General features: G+C 39.8%; 1 protein-coding gene across 1 annotated transcript in view; it reads right to left on the reverse strand.

Moving 5' to 3' along the window:
* rasgef1ba (RasGEF domain family, member 1Ba) overlaps positions 1–18,295 on the reverse strand; it is a 129,144-nt gene that overhangs the window by 81,412 nt on the left and 29,437 nt on the right. The window contains exon 3 of the mRNA XM_026186876.1: positions 11,952–12,005. Coding sequence (XP_026042661.1) covers positions 11,952–12,005 — 54 coding nt within the window. The remainder of the gene's footprint in view (positions 1–11,951; positions 12,006–18,295) is intronic.

Consider the following 18,295-nt stretch of genomic DNA (forward strand, 5'->3'; position numbering starts at 1 on the left):
GAACGTCTTGGTGCTCCCCCTGACAAGCTGGAGGAGGTGGCCAGGGAGAGGGAGGTCTGCCCCCCGCAACCCGGCCCGGATAAGCAGAAGAAGATGGATGGATGTAATGTCATTTCATTTTTCTATAAATATAACACACCAATAGATTTAGTCAGAATAGCTAAATGAATAGTTTCATCAGCTATTCCTCATGTTTTACTGAGTAAATCTAGTTACATTAAGATAAGATTTGTTGCTATGAAAAGAGATATTTGGAAAAAGGTATTATTATTATTATTATTATTATGTGGGGTCAGGATTTAAGACTATATTTTCAAGCACTTTTTCCATTTTGCATTTCTCAAATGTAAAGAAAAAAAGGGTTTAATCATTTTCTCACTCAAAACCAGGAGATGATGCTTGGAGCCTCCTCCCCATAATGTCAGCTAATATGAGAGCTTATGGATCACTGCCTAAACTCATTAGCCTCACTGTTTCTACCATCACTGTGCTCATAAAGGTGTCTGATGCAGGCATCAGTTTCAGTCATTATCAGAGCGCACAAGTCTGGTGTTATAGAAAACTGTGCAGCTTTGTAAGCCCAGGATTCAACTTTGTTCTACATGTTTTGTCTATTTTTTTTTTTTTTTTAGGAGCAGCTGGAAATAGTGCAAACAAACTTCTGCTTTTGGTTTGTCACAGGCTCTCAGCAGCCATGTTGATCCTATTATTCGCTGTTAATCTATTAATGTTAATTAATGTTATTAATGTTAATCTATTCGCTGATGTTTGTCCCTTTTTGGAAAAACATGAAATGCAAATGTCCTTGTTTTCATTCCATCTTCTTTGTAGGCTTCTAGGAAACTGTTTTCATTTTGTGAGGATAAGGACGCACATTTGCACAAACAAAAAAATCCATAAAGACAAAATATATTAAAAACAGACAAAGTTTTGTTTGATAGTGGATCTGTTCCAGTTTGACTTTGTTGTTAATGCTAGAAATTTGGCTGAATTTAACATGGAAAACCTTTAATTAATGCAGTTTTAACTACATTGCTTTGCAAAATACTTGCATGCAGAAATGAGTACAAAATGTGTTTTTTAAAAACTGTCCAGCATAAATAACAGCAGATGAAAGTATGTCTGACTGTGTGACTCCGAAATCCTGTTGGATTTCAGGAGCTGAAAACAAGTTATATAAGCTTTTATTGAGCCAACATTTGTAAATGAACTTCTTGTGTTCAGTCATATTCATGCAGCCAACCTACACCGCCTCTAAAGTCAAGCTTTAATAAGATAACCCTCCTTATTGGGGTTAATCAGCTTAAACTGTTCTCTGCAGCTCTGTGCAACCTCCCTCCCCTGACAGGTTGGAAAGTCACTAAGCCAATTCCTCTTGGATTACTGGATTTGGAGAGAAGGGAGTGGAGGAAAAAGGGAGAAAATCTGCATACTTACCAAAGTAGTAATGTGGACCCTCTGTCACATGGGAAGCTAACAGGGGGGAAAGGCGATTTACTGTTTGTCAAGTGTGCGAGGTGTGTTTTTCAGTCTTTAAGGCACTCAGAGAGCAACTATTCCCTAATGTGAAAGAAATCTAGTCAGTCAGAGTTGTTTGTAAGTATTCCACCGAAAGCAGCAGTTTGCCACCTTTTGGACTTGTGACCCCTTGAGATGAAAGCATACAGGATACGACCCAAGGGCTGAGGGCAATTGAAAGTGTTAGAAAGTTTGATTTCAAGGATTTTAATAGGATTATATGAACTGTATTTGTTGTAAGGACAAAAACAAGCTTCAAATAATATTGCTGTTCTTTTTTAAACTGTGTCAAGGATAAAAAAAAACCTTGACACAGCTGTGATCCGTATGGCAGAACGCTGCTGCAGGACTGCTCTCCCTTCCCTACAGGACATTTACGTCAGGAGATGCTGGACTAGAGCAACTCAGATTTTGAAGGACCCGTCGCATCCCAGCAAAGAATTGTTCTGAAATCAGGCAGAAGGTTCCGCACCATCTGAACAAAAACTGAGAGGCTCATTCATATCATCCTGATCCTTTTGGTCTTGCTATAGCACAAGACACTTTAACACCATTCCCACGCAATGTATACAAGCTGTAAATTTCCAGATTGTTTTATTTTATTTCTATTTATATAATGTACATAACTCACACACTTGCTGCACATAATGTCCTCTTTGTATATATTCATTCACTGTATATAAAGTTCTGTCTGTCTGTCTCTTTTTTTCTTTGCACAGTCGAGGAGCGTATCAGGTGACTGCATGTTATACCTGTATAACCATGCACGTGACAAATAAAGAATCTTGAAGTTTGAATTTAGAAACTAATGTATCTAGCAGCGGTCAAAGAGTGAATGATGTCAGTTTTAACAGAGTCACAAACCCTCTCAGTCCACTTCTTCACTCATAAGCTACCAGACCTTTAATGATATCTCAGTTAGCCATCTCTTTGTTTGGTCAGAGATAATACTCCAAAGGTCGTGGGTCAGATTTGGTCTTTGTTTTAATGCTGGAAGGTTAAGTGGAAGGAAAAGGCTTTAAGGACTCAGAGTCAAAACATTCAACTTCAGCTTTTCATCAAAGCAATCGAGTTCACGAGTCACCGCACAAATATCCGCTTCAGGAGTTCACGTCAGAGTCTAGTTCCTGAAATGCAAAACATTCAGCTATGTTTATTTGTATTTGTAAAGAAGCGTTTCCACACACCATGGTTTTTTTTTGTTGTTTTAGGATGTATGGCAGCATAAATGCTGGTAAAATAAAAGGAGACATATGCACCGATTTCTTATTATAAGTGCTTCACATCAGCTTTGAAAACACAGAGTTCCTCGGCTTTGGCCTGGATTGTTTTACTAAGAAAGTCAGTAACTCTAAACAGGCCACATCAGGTCATTGATATTAGATTTCAAACATAATATAAATAGCTTTAGAACTCTGAATCTCACATCTGTGAGTTCAAACAGTGCTGTTTCTTTCATCTAAAACTGCCAAAATCTGTCAAAACAAGCTATATGTCAATCCTAGTCATTTTCTTCCATCTACACTACAACAGCATAACTCACTTTTTGCTTGGAGTCATCAGGACGCAGCAGCTAAGGTGCTAACAAAAACTAGCGCATCACACTTTTTCTTGTCAGGACAATTTTAAATTCTGTTTCTTAACCATTCTTTCAGCGGCTTCCAGTAAAATACAGAACTAATTTTAAAATTCAGAGGCGTGCAGGAACAGACTCCCGCTTGTACAGAAGAATTCATAAGACCTTGTTCCAGCAATCAGTGCTTCTTATCATCAAATCAGGCCCCGTTGTCATATTTGAAATCCAGAGCTGACCACATTTTGGAGGCTGTGTCGCTTAAACATCAGACAAACAACCATTCCCGCTCACATACACAGCGAACACCAATTAACAATCACAAACTAACCTAGCATACAGGTTTTTGGATAGTGTGAGGAAAACTCAAAACAAAGCAGCTGTTATTAATTAACTCGTTAATTTTTTTGAATTGCAGCTCAAGTAAATGCCCTGTTAAAAAGAGAAGTTTTTAAGACTTCAGAAGATGCACAATGTCTCCAGAGTCAGGGAGGTAACGTGCTACATCATCATCATCACAATACAGCAGACACAACCTTCATCGTCGTCCCTTATGCGACAAATAAATGTTCCATGAAGTGCTGTTGCTATTTTCATCCTTCTCTTTAAGGGGAGAGCAGTCACCACTTGAAGCAGCACTTGTAGTGTTAATCTGGGTGATAACATCCAGAACATACACTTCCTTCCCTTAGTTCAGAGTATGTAGAGGTTATCTCTGCTATTCATGTATGTGTTTGAGTGGGTGTTCATTCACATGCAATGAATGCAATATTCCCTAGACCCTCATCCTCACCTTAGCCATTACAACTAAGTTAGAAGCCCCAAATGTTAGCCAATGTTAGCCTTCTCTTTAACCGTTTGAGGGTCCTTTGGAGGAACGTGAAAAAGTTAGAACAGAACAAAATACTCACTTTCCTAAAAAAAAAACTACTCACTCGGATTTCTAAATCTTAGACTGGATCTCACAAAGATATCTGTAAGAGTGCACGCACATGTAAAAGAAGTACGAGCCTGGCTTAAGGCCAACGTCCAGGCCGTGACTAATAATCACAAGACCAGCAGGCCATGAGACTTGTTTGCAAGGAGCTAACCGTTCAGCACAAACACATCCAAACACGTTCCCCCTCTGAACCAGTTAATTTCATCCCTATGGCTCAGTGTTTATCTATGTGTGGATATCTGCGAGAAGAGACGTGATGCCTGCTATGACAAGGTTACGTAACATCTGCAGGCATGTGTGTGTGACACTGCCCAGCCTAATTCCAGCAGAAGGTTAGCAGACGACTTGGTTGTGCAACACGTCTGCGATCTTGGCTTGATTCATGGCACCCTGTCAGAAAACCGAAGCAAGACGTAAAGTCAAAGCTTTCATAAAGCCCGAGCAAGAATTCAATGAAGGAAAATGCTTTTTAAGATAACATTCGGATGTGTGCACACAGGCGTTACATCGAAGACAAGAGCAGGAAGTGGGAGAAAAAGAACAACGTTGTTACAGCATGATTTCAACAGAGAGATGAGTTATCTGCTCAGGCAAAGTAACTGTGTTTGTTCAGCATCTCTTAGCATATTTTATACAAAGTTATTTGTGTTGTTTAAGCTGTATGAAGAGATTGAAGAGATTTGGGGCTGCATACAGCTTTGTGTTGCACCTGGAGAGTAGTGCGATTACTTCTTTCTTTGTTTTTGGGGGATTTAGCTGCCTACTCATCACAGTGTTTTTAAATAAATGCATGACAGGGCAGTGGGGGTAGTTATAGAACTACTGGAGGGTTCTAATAATAAAATAAAAAAATAGTTCATGCATCCCTTATTTTAAAAGGGGGCAGCACTTCTTTAAAATCTTTATGAACATCTGCCATCAGCATAATTAATTCACCAAAGGGCACTTCGGTGCCATGTGGAGGCCGATCGCTAATACAGCCTGGGTCAGCAGTTTAATTCCCACTGGGACCACCCGTGTTAAATGTCACTGCTCGTGGTACTGTCTGGTGTTTTTGGAATAATCCACTCTCCAACTGGTACTTATCACATATGGGCTGTAACCGGATTACATGTTCCATTTGACTGCAATTTAAGTGACGTGTCAAAAAAATTTATTCTCAGAAGTATTTTTAGACAAATCTGTTTCTGCGTGTTGCTGAACCAGGGAGAGGTTTTAGTTTGGCCTGTTTGGATCACAGTTAACCACTTTGTAAATATGGTGTCGAATCCGCGTTCACGTGTTTTTAAAAACACAATCTACAAACAAATATTTCCACGCAGCTCTAAATACTAAATTCCTGGAAATGTAAGAGCAGCAGCAACTTTGAAACAATTAAGTTGTTTGTTCTAATCCACCTTAACAACAGGGAAATTAGACTTTTCTGTCTAAAAAGGATTATGAATAACACAAAAGTAATTTCACTTATTATTTCACTTTTTTTTGTTGCTTTTCTTGTGTTGAAATAAAGTAAAATAACATTTTGAAACTGAGCGTTTAGAGCGTTCTGAAGCCTGCTGAGCTTCTGGACTCGCAGGGATTACTTGTACATCCACTGACCTCATTGTTTGAAACTTTGGAGAGTTCCAGCAGTTACTCAGAAAATACAAGCTGTGTTTGTGAACCACCAAATCTCCTTCTCTTTCCTACCGTTTATGTTGTTACTCTTCCTGAAAGCATCTTTGTATTGTATGCTGTTTCAGGAACCCTTAAATGAGTTCTTTGAGATGACAGCAACAAACAACCGTTTGTCTCAATATGACTTAGAGCCCCAGGTACTGAGCTTTAATAAACTCAAAGAGGATTCCTTGTTGTTGTTATTCCTGCTGCTCTTACACAGACACAAACGGTTAAATAGAAAAGATACAGCACTCTGCTTTTGGCTCAGATACACTTTCCCAGCAGTGGGTTGCTGATGTTGGAGGAAGATCAGAACTCTGAAGGAACATGCTTTGGCTTTTGATTTATTTGAGGAAAATATTTATGTAACTGGTGCCCTTATATAACCCGTCTGTATTTTAGCATACACACATCACTCATGTGGCATGTTCTTATCATAGTTTTCTCAGTAAGGTTTAGAGCCACAGTCAGAGGCTCCAGTGTGCCCCACTGGATGGCTTTGCAAAATACCAAAAGAGAAGAGAAGAGAAGACAGTAACAATTTTTAAAATGCACTCATTTTCCATCAGGAAGTCAGATACTGCCACTGTGATTTTGCAATGTATATGTAATGTTGTCAGACTGATAAAATGTGGAAAACCTGAGACTTTTCACTAAAGTTACACTTGTCATCTGGCTGTTCATCATTTATTTTGTTGCTGTTGATGTGAATGTACTGAAAATGTACCCGTACTCATCACTAACACAACGATATTTTTAAAAATACATTATGCTTGCGATCGCATTGGGCTGGTCCAGTGGTCCATGAGCTAAAACTGTTTGGCCTCCATGGTTTGCAGTAATGGATCATGTGGGTTTGCGACAAGCAAAAGTCCATAAAGATTATGCCACTGTCAAATAATCCCTGTAGGTAATCCGAGATGAGTTCAGTGTCTGCTGGGAAGCATTTGTTGTTGACTGTTGACAAAAGAAAAAAAAAATGCTCACACAAGGATCAGTTAAATGGCTCAATTTCACATTAGTGAAACGATGAGTGTTTACATTATGTGGAAACCGATTGTGGTGCAGCTCCACCAGAACGGAGCACCCCCAGAAGCAACATTACTTGCAATATGAAGCATTAGCATTGCTAATGTGGCAATAAATAACATAAGAAAAGCATTAAATGAAATTAAATTCCAATGTCATCATTTACATTGTGTGCATGATCTTCCTGGATGACTTACTAATGCGTTTAACGTGATTAATCTCGACATGTCAGCTTTTGTTTTGCTTCTTTAATCAAGGCCTCAAAGTCAAGCTCTGCTGGTCTCAGTGCTTCCCACATAAGCTGACGGCTCAGCTCAAACCTTTCTATGCATCAAATAGGTAACTCTAACATATTGTACACTATTTAAGCTGCTTCAGTCTGTATACAGCAGCCCTGCACCTTGCAGGTCAGCTCCGCCTTACATGCTCTGTGTGATTTTATCAATGCCTGACTTGAGTTTTCCTGCTGCTAGGCTTGATTACTGTAACAGCATCTTTACAGGTCTACCTAAAAAATCAGTCAGACAACTACAGCTCATTCAGAACTCTGCTGCTCGAGTCCTCACTAAGACCAAAAAAGTGGACCACATCAGTCCAGCTCTGAGGTCCTTACACTGGCTGCCTGTCCGTCAGAGGATAGACTTTAAAGTTCTGATGCTGGCCTATAAAGCTCTGAATGGTTTAGGACCAAAATACATCAATGACCTCCTGACCCAGTATGAACCATCCAGATCCCTCAGGTCATCTGGATCCGGTCTTTTATCAGTTCCCAGAGTCAGAACCAGACACGGAGAAGCTGCATTCAGCTTTTATGCTCCTTATATCTGGAACAAACTCCCAGAAAGCCTCAGATCAGCTGAAACACTCAGTTTATTTAAATCCAGGTTGAAGACTCACCTGTTCTCAGATGCATTTGAATAAAGCACCAAATCCACACTTTAAGCTTAAATTTCAAAACTTACATTTAACTACTGATTTTATCTACTGTTCTGATTTTATCTGTTTTGATTTTATATACTGTTGTTTGTTTGTTTGTTTGTTAATTAGTTAGTTAGTTTATTTGCTTGTTTTATTCCATTTTAAATCATGCTTTTTATTTGTTCTTGTTTCTAATGTCTCTGTAAAGCACTTTGAATCACCTTGTTGTTGAATTGTGCTATACAAATAAACTTGCCTTGCCTTGCCTTGCCTTGCTCTTCCTGCCTTGTGATTTCCACATGCATGTGGAATGTCTGGGATATCCCAGAAGGGAGTCAGACTGCCAAATATAAATTACTGCAGATGGAAATAATCTTTTTAAGCAATCCTGACTAAAATGTATCACTTCCACGCCTTGGTATATTATAATTATTGTGTAGGGATGACGAATCAGCAGGTTTCAGTCCTTGTCTGTCAGTGTCTCATCTCTCAATGAGCATCAGGTGAACACTTTACCACACTCCTATGCGAGGCAGGTGTCTCCTTTTTTGTCAGCTACAATAGCCAAACAAAGGAATAATTTAAAAGAAAATATTTAAAAAAAAACAGATTCATCCATCCATTTCCTGTAGCTTATCCAGTTCCAGCTCACAGGGGAAGCAGCCTAAGCTGAGATACCCTCTCCACTGCCACCAGTTCCAGTTCTTCCAGGGGATACCCCGAGCCAGTCAAGAGACATAATCTCTTCAGCGTGTCCTGGATCCACCCCAGGGGTCTGATGCTGGTCGGACATGCCCGAACCATCTAAACCAGCTGATTTCAATTCAGAGGATCAGCTCTACTCTGATCCCCTCCTGAGTAACTGAGCACCTCACTCTGTCACCTGGATGTAGTTTGCTCATTTCAGCCACTTGTACCTGCAGTCTTATTCTTTTTGACACGACACAGAGCCCATAGCCAGAGGTAAAGGCATATAATCAACCAGCAAATCAACCTTGTTTCCAATCTTTCTCTACAAGCCCAGATCTTGTCTTGTCTCGAAACAAAAAAAGATATTAGGGTTGTGTGACTGTGTGATCAGCCCTTCATATTACACGAAAGACCCAAAGCACCCGTGAGAAGTCTCTCAGAGAAATTATTCACTCACTACTACTCCGCTCACCACTAAAATCCCCCTTCATTAAAATTCACAGTACTTCTTTTTGAGTGAGCATCCTGCTTTCGTTGTCATGGGATACCCATTCCTATTAACGGTCAAAGGCTCCCAATCCATTACAAGCCATTTGATGCCGTTTTATTCATCTCGTTATTCACTTTTAATTAAAAATAAAGAGCTACATGACTGACTGCAGTAAATTATCTGTCATTAAATTACAGCAGTCATCACGTTGATGGCAGTAACATCAAAGACTTATTTGTGCTAGGCTCCATATTAGTGGGTGATTTGCTTTGATTTTACATGCACCTTGAGACTAAACATCAAGATGCTGAAAGCCAGAGAAAATTTTGCCAGAAAGGCAGAGAAATGAACTCAGCTGAGATTTATTTATCAAGCACATTCCATTCAAATATGTGGCACTGCTTCACCGAGATATAAACTCAAGTCTCTTCCTACTTTACCACACAAAATGACCATCTTTGCACTAGTTGGCATCCTCAGTTCACCTATAGAGGCCCGTGATCAGACTCAGTCACAGCTGTGAGTTGGATTTATTCAGTATACAATAATGAGTACAATGTGCATGAAGGGTAAAATAAAATCAATTAGGATTTAGGCACAATTCTGGCTTTATTATTAGATTAATCCCACAAAGCTGTGGTGGTATCATAGCGTCTGTCTTCTCTGGCTGACTGTCCCACTGAGAGTGCCATTGTTCAGCATGCAAAAGATTTGCATAATCCCCAGCCAGCCCCCGCTCCACCTGTGCCATCCCACAAGTGAGGTCACTCTGAAATCCAAAGGAGATTTCAGTGGGACAGAAACGGAAACCTTTCCTATACCAGTACTTAAAGGAAACAGGGGAAATGAAACCTGAGTGGATTATCCTGCTACAACGAAGCCTGGAATTGCAGATCTCAACAATTTTAGCTTGTGAACCTCAAAATTATTTTGAGGTTCACAAGCTCTAATAATCTCCAGCTCTTCCAGGGGAAACTCCAAGAGACATTATCTGTGGTTCAAACCGAGACTGAGAAATTCCTTGATGCCAGGATTAAATTATTTTGTCACGGTCCTGGCTCTGTAACTGGGTGCTTTGTGTTATGAATTATTTATAGTCTTGGATTTCATTGTTATTTATAGTTTCTAGTCTCTTGGTTTCTGCCTCTGTTCCTTGTGTGACGTCTAATAAAGTTGTGTTTTCATGTCGGTGCTTGTCATTGTTTCCGTGTCAAGTCTGTGTCTCTGTGCCTGCCTCATGTTTCCTGTTTTACTTTGACGGTCTCGTGTGCTGTGTTAGTGTCTCATTGTGTGTGATTTCTCCCAGCTGTGCTCTCTTCCTGTGTCTCATTCCCTCATTATCCCTCTGTTTGTTGCTGAATCGTCTGTGTTTCTCTGATTGCATTTCTCATGTCCAGGTCTTTGGTTTCTTTATGCTTGTTTCTAGTTTCCCCCCAGTTTAGGTTTTGTCAGTTTAGTTTTTATCACCTTCTGCTTTTGTTTGCATCCTGTCTCTGCTGCAACTAAAGGCATGTTTCAAAACCTGTGACAGATTTTGACGTTCTTTCCTCTCTTCGCTACATATCAGGTTGAATGCTGCATGCACATCTGTGCATCCACTTATCTTATAATTATCTAATTATAGCATATGAAAGGTTATCTAAAGTATTAAATTAGTTTGTCCCAACAGTATGTATTTTGATAATGAGTTACCAGCTGTTGCCATGGCATCAACAGACCTTAGAGGGGAGGTATATTTATGGTGTGAGTATTGTGAGGCCTTGGACTCGGGGGGGGAAACAAAAACAATCGTGGCAGCACCGAGCTTGTAACTTTTAATTTTACAGCAGCAAACTTAATTCACTCATGCACCCTGGAGCAAAAAGAAATAAACAGTTCATCCTAAAAGAATATAAAATGTACAACAATCGCAACACAGACTCTAGAATCAACACAGTAGCATCTAACAGACTTTGAGGACTTTACTGACCAAGGCTAAGATAGATCACAAATGTGACACAATGCAACAAAGCTCAGTGTCATCACTGATCTACAGAGCACCAAAAAAATAAGTTAGTCTCGTACTTTTGTCCTCCCCAAAAGCTCATTTAACCACAGCAGTTATGTTACAGGGACATTAACATATTTGTTCAACCTGGGAAAGAAAAAAGAAAAAACTTGAACCAGGATCTGAATGAAGACTGAAGAGTTCTTTGTTCCTCGGAGCAGCTGAAAGACTTGGCCACATTCCCCCAAACCAAGTGCCACCAAACATCAATAATCCAGTCTGGCATTGGACCAGCTTTGACTCTTCACAGTATCAAAGGATTTAAACAGTTTTTCATGATCAGGCCCTCCAATACCTGTGAATCAACAGTAGACCGCCCACCCACCTGCTGCAGCCCATTACTTAAAGGCTGAGAAAGGCCTCCAGACAGAGCAGGGGGATGCTGCTTGATGGTCACACTGCACATGGGCGCTTTGTACACAGGGCAGAAAGGGAAGCTTTTATTGTTTTCTGATAGATGGGTAATGGATGAATCCATAAATCTGTCAGCTTCATTTGGTGCCACTGAGCTAAGTAATTAAATAACTCATGTGCCAGTTGGCACAGGACACCACAGACTCCCCTCCCTGATAGATATAGCCAGGCAAACAACTGCGCGCCGTAATCATTTCTTTTGTTGCAGCTTAATTGGTTTTCTGAGGTATTTGCAATTGCAATTTGCATTACACGACAAGAGTGAGATCAAGGAAGTCTTTGTATTTCCAAAAAACACGGTATCATCAACAAAGAGACAAGATTCTTGCCATCTGCCAGACACGGGACTGCTTGAATAACTTGATTTTTTTAAATGTAATAATTTGGGGGAAAAAAACATATTCCATCATATTTAGAGGGCAAGGCAGCTCTGAAACAATGTTTTAAACAAGGCACACACAGGCACACGTATGCACACACACACTCAGACATCTGCTGCTGCTTTTTGGGAATTTTTTAAATCAGGAATTTTCAGTTTAAAGAAAACACACACACACACACACACACACACACACACACACACACACACACACACACACACACACACACACACACACCCTCCTTTGCAGGCATCATCATTTAGCTGCTTGAAGATGATATAAAGGTGACTTACCAGTCTGTTGTCCAGCACTGCTCTCTCCTTAGATAATGTCCCAAAAAAGCTTGGCTGGAAAAAAGAAAGAGAATTATGTTTGTTTTTTCACTTTCATGGGAACTTTTTGAATAAACTTTGTGTTTATGCTACTCCTGGTCTTGTAGCTCAGTTTATTAATGAAATATTATTATTATTATTAAGTCTTTAATCCACAATGGGAACACTTTGTAGTGACTGGTCTTCTTCAACACTATAAGTCATATTAGCCTTCTAAATAACGGTCTTTGTAGTCTCAAACACATCTGCCCGACACAACTGAGGGAACAAGGTAAAACAAATAAATCCTTGGCACAAAGCAGCGTGAGCTCAAACCTGCTGAGCTGCAGGTATCGTAGCCGGAGCAAACTGAGGACACGGGGGAAAATAATGATGCTAATAAAAAATCCAAATTTATTATAGTGGGACAGGTGCCTTTGCTGAGAGTAATGGTAGTCATCTGCGTTTAATGTGGATCTGAATGTGGGCGGCACGTACGGGCTAATTAAACCCGCAGCTTTAAATACAGAAAGAGCCAACAGAGCAGAATAAAGTGCTTTCCTTTGCAAGTCAGATGATGACCCGATGCTGAACAAGGAGAGCCACAACTCAGGGTGTTCCTTCAAGCAGTTATAATCCCCACACACACACACACACACACACACACACACACACACACACACACACACACACACACACACACACACAAAAACATGTGGATTACAAGGAACAGGCGAGCTCTCCTAGCCAAGGATATAATTAACCGTGTTTGTCCTGGCATTCACACGCAACGAGATGAGACAATAGACAAATATTTCCTTTCTGTTTACATTGAGGAATTATGGAGAGCAAACACGAGTGATTTTACAGTCTGCTGATTGAGCTCTCTTGTAATTTGCATCGAAAAATGTGAATTTTACAAATAAAGAAAACCCCGTGCTAGAAAAAAAACACATTATGCCACCATTTCATTTGTAATAGGTATTCCTGTACGCCTTAAACACACTGAAGTAGAATGCCACAGAGCCCTGGGTAGAAACGAACACTCAAAGTTTGAAACCTTCCTTTTTTGTTTTTCAATCAAAGTGAAAAATAACTAAAAATGGCCCTGCAGTGCCCATTTACTATCAGGGTGGGCATTCACTCAACCTTAATCTCCTCAAGTTGAACACTGGCAGGATTTCTGGGTAAAAGCCTACAGCTGCATGCTGTTGCATAACACAGCCCTATTAGCCAACCTGTTTCCCTGTGACACAGAAACAGGAAATCAATGGGAAAGGTCACTTTGATGTTTGATTGCATGTGCTCTTGCAAGAAACCTTGAGCACTAAATGCTAGTTTCAACCATATCATGTAGAGTTAGAAAACAGGAAAGGATCTAGTTGCAGGAAATGACTTGTTTGATGCTATAATAATGTACAGAGAAAATCCTCTTAAGCCATATTAGCGAAAAAGGGATTTAACTGATCAAATCCTGGAGGTTGGGAGCCGTTTGCGTTATCAGGCCAGAGGATCGAGAGACATGTTTCACTAATTCTGAAGATAGCTCCTTTTACCATATGAGGTAGCGTACAGAAGAGTTTGTTAGCATGAGAATTTCCCAATCTCAGACAGCAGTTCAGTGAAGGTGGCGTCCTGCTTTGGCTGAGGACTAGAGCAGGGCGATATGTCCAAAAATATTTATCATGATATACATTTGAAAACTGCGATAACGATATAACTGACAATATAATTGACACTAGACAAAATACTTTACAACTCCACAACTTTATTAGTGCAAAAAAAACAAAAAACATCAATGTATTTGTATTAAAGTTATTTAAAAATTTTACAGTGCAAATGCAAAAAGGCATTTTTTTTTAACGGTACGATATGGCCCAGCCCTACTGAGGACATTTGTCTCAACATGACGATTGTAATCTCAGACCTTTCTGATCTTTTGTTGTGCCAACGTAACACTGTAGCTGTTCCTCCATATCACTTATCCTTATTAGTTATGAAGACAGGCTAAGGGTGGGTTCTATGAATCATTTATGGGTTGGTGCAGAGACTAATTGAAATGAAAGAACAGATTGTGGAAACAGTCATTAGCCCAGTGTGCTTTTTAGGAATTATGTAGGGGAAAGCAGTGAACGTGTGACGGCGGGGTGCGCCGGTGTGATGATGAGGTGGACCCAGGAGCAGACACGGTGGGAGACCAAGTTTCAAAACAAGGCGAGCCTTTATTTGGCTGATACATGAATAAATCAAACAACAACAATAACCAAGACTAGACTATGAACTAAACGTACCGTAAATGTCGGGCTATAAGCCGCTACTTTTTGCACAAGCTTTGAACCCTGCGGCTTTTAGTCAGGTGTGGCTTTTCTATGGATTGTCCGTGATTTTTGTCATATCGTAAGACGATTTGTTTTGTGTGTTCCGCTGTTGTACGGCACTACGTTGCCTGGCGGAAGGATCGGGGTTCAAGAGTGGTATGTTAGTCACATGTCCGTCCGCCAGGCAACGTAGTGCCGTACGAAGTAGCGCGAAAAACAAACTTCAAAGTAGCGCTACGCATTCAGCGGGAGTCGTGGATGATGAGCGGCGATAAACTTGCAAGTTATGCCCAAAAAGCAAGTTATGCCCAACTCCACCGGTGGATTCTGACAGCGTGGAAAAGTGTGAAAACATCCACGATCACCAACGGATTTTGAAGGGCTGGACTGCTGCATGATGGAGAGGAGGACACCGCCACGGCCCTTCTGAGGGTGTTCGACTCTGACACTGACAATGAGGATTTCTTTGGTTTTGAAAGTGACAACGAAGGAGAGAAGAAGAGTGGATGACGAAGCCATCATGAGCCTGTTTGTATCCGACACTGGAGAAGAGGACTTTGGTGGTTTTAGTGCGCAGGAAGAAGAGAAAGATGATGGTGAATGACTGACTTTTCTTCTTGTTAAAGCTGTGTCACTGCACCTGAGCCTAAAAGGTAGTCCGAATCTATTTTTCTGGTGTGCTGTAGGTTATTGTTATGTACTACATGTGCAAATATGTACCCATAACTTGTTTTTCAAAATATTAATAAAAGTGATGTCTCCAAACAGCCATCTCTTTCCTGACAATTCCCTTTGTGCATATTCTCTTACATATGATAAGTCAACATTGAAACACCTGCGGCTTTTGGTCAGGTGCGGCTAATGTATGTACAAAACAGGATTTTCCCCTGATTTTAGCTTGTGCGGCTAATATTTAGGTGCGCTTTGTAGTCCGGGAAATACGGTAATTATTTTAACTGTGACTGTGACCTTGACTATGATTAACATGGGGGTTACATAGGCAGACGACCTGACAACGAGCAGTAAGAGACAAAATGCACACATGAGGTGATCAGCTGACACAAACAAATCATAATGACACCACAGGGGGAGTGTAAGACTTTCAAAATAAACAGGAAACATGACGGGACGCAGACGTGACCCGAACTTGACGACATGAACCACGCAGACATAAAACATGACGGATAAGACACACTCAACAACAAGGGGAACTTTAACACAGGAGAAGATGACACAAAGGAGTCTAAATGAACAAAGAACTATAACTAGGCAACCTAGGAGCTAAAGACAAGAAAATGAACCAAAACATGAAATACGAATATCAAAATAAAATGAAACACTGGGTCAAACGATCCAGGACCGTGACAGAACGCTCTTCAAAAGAATCAGTTAAAAAATAGTCACAGATTTCTTTTAAACAGCCTCAATGTTGAGAAATCCGATTAAAGTCAAGTCTATTAAAGCTCGTTTCTGTGGAAACAACAATGTATGGCTTTACAAAATCATATTAAAACTGCATAAACATTAAGACGAAGTTCAAGCTGTGGATAAAAATGCAAAGCAAAACAGGGTAAAAAATTAACTGTTTCAACATCATCCAGCATTGTTTAACTGTTTAAATGCAGACTCATAATACTAGTAGATTAATTTGTCACAGGGTGAGGGTGGATATCTCCTCATCTTGTGAGTTGTAGTTGTGATTTGATCACATGTCACTGTTTCACTCTCATTCAGATGGTCGTAATAAAAGTTTTAGCAGGACGCCCTGAATTCCTGCTAACTTAGCTCATCTTTACTTGGACGCTTCAGAGCTAAAAGCTTTGACCACATCTGGTGTTGCCGATGGGTGTGGTCAGATGTGTGTTTCGGAGCATCTGTAATGATGTGCAGAAGAGCGCTGGAGTGAGATGTTAATCTACAGGATTACAACAAAGGCAAGTTTTCAGAACAAGTATCAATAAAAGGCCAGTTTAACCTGTTAGTTAGCGGAGGAAGCAATGCTAATATGCAAGCAATCGTTTCCTTATTAACCTGTACAAACAAATTTAAAACACCTACAAATTGGATACAACATCAGACTACTGAATTCTGAATTGACTGCACAGTAAAATGAGAGATTGTGGTCACGTGTGGAGGGGGTCTTCTAGAAGGACATCAACTGTAAGTTTAATTTAAGCAAAACAGAAGCCTGTGTGAAAATCTGAGTATCATTCAGGATTGTTTTAATGCTTCTGCTGAGGAATGATGGAAGATAGCAAGCAAGATGGGAGAAACAAACCACAAAAGGAAGAAAGAAACAACAAAGACCAACAAAAATCAAACCCTGTTCTGCCACCTCACTCATTAGATAATTGCTTATGAGACTCAAACCTCAAAGTGGTGCTTCTACCTTTGACCTGTGACTTCTTCTACAAAGCAGGTGAAGATGAGACCAAAGGAAAAAGGAAAGCTGAGCTTTTATCTTGATTACAGGGTTGCCTGAACTAGAAGTGACCTGCTAAATGTGGACTTGTATGTTTATTATCAACCAGAGACCTGGAGCTTTTGACCCAGCTGACCTCTACTGCCCATCCTAAATGATTAGTCCCACAAAGTACACTTGCATTCTCCTGCTGCTCTCCTGTCAAATGTTGTTAAACTAACTCATGAAAGATAGATAGAAATTTTAAAAATAATACATCTGTCAGACCTCCACAGAAACTGCGGTTCTTCTAATACCAACTTTCCATTTAACTCAGACGCTAAAATTCCCAACTTCATTTATGAAATATAGATGTTTACAACCTGCTACAACGTGTTCGTTTACCATTCTCCAATCTAAGAATAGTCACTTCTGACTAAAGACAAAGACACTTGCTAATGTTGCGGTATACCAATGGGTCAATGTCTTTTACCATCTTGGCAAACTATTTTTATGATTTTGCTTATTTTACTGATTTCTTTTTTCTTTTCTTTTTTTGCATTGTTTTCTATGCCAATGTTGTTTTTTTGTTTTATGTTAGGTCTATCACTCTGACAAGTACACAAATCAAATCTAATACTTTTTACATTTGATTTATTATCATATTCGACTGGTTGTTGTAGAAAATAGATCAGACTACAGTGACAACAGGTCTGGTGATATTAGTCAAATGTTAACAGCTGTTGCAAAAAGTAAATGTCCATAAAAGGAAGCTGCTGCGTTCTGACAGGTGTTGTATAAGCTTGGAAGCCAAGCAGATGTAGTTCAGTGTTTGGACAGGAGGACATTTCACTGCAAAGAAACTTCACCTTATGTAACACCAACAATCACAAAAAGGATCAGGCAACTTCTGCCAGCACAGATTAGCTCAAGTGAACACGCTAAAAAAACAAATCTGCAAAAAAAGCTCGGTATCTTGCACTACAATAAAGCAGCTGCTGAACTCATCTCAGCTGATCTTTTTTATGTCGTCACATTTTCAGTTCTCGGTTGCTTGATACATTAACTAATTTCTGCCGTGTGAGTGATTTGTTACAAAAGTTGGTCAAAGTTTATGTAACTTCTGGACAGCTGCCCCTGCCCTAGTTTAAAAAGACTTCTTAGGGCTTGTGACTCAGTCTGTCACTCACCATGAATCAGGTCATGAGCAAATCAGGCCACAGACGCTGAGCGATTGCATAAATATAGCCTGTTGTGTTATTTTGATACAGGTCTGTGATCGACTGCTTCAACTGCCATGTAGGCTTTAATAAAAAATATTATATATTATATATATTATAAATCCTATATATACACACACAAGTGCACTAGAGCAAATTTAAATCTAAATAAAAGGCACACATTTTCATTAACATTCATCACAAAATCTCTACAGATGAATAAAACAATCCACTTAAAGTCACACAACAGATGACGTTCAGGTGAAAACACTGCACTTCAATCAGATTTGTTTTTGCTGAACTACATGAAAAAAATAAAAATCATTAACATTGAACTAAAAAGAAAAACCAATGTTGGAAAGTCCAGAAAAGGATTCAACAACATCA

The sequence above is a fragment of the Astatotilapia calliptera genome, chromosome 12 (genome assembly GCF_900246225.1).
Source record: "Astatotilapia calliptera chromosome 12, fAstCal1.2, whole genome shotgun sequence".
NCBI classification, from domain to species: domain Eukaryota; kingdom Metazoa; phylum Chordata; class Actinopteri; order Cichliformes; family Cichlidae; genus Astatotilapia; species Astatotilapia calliptera.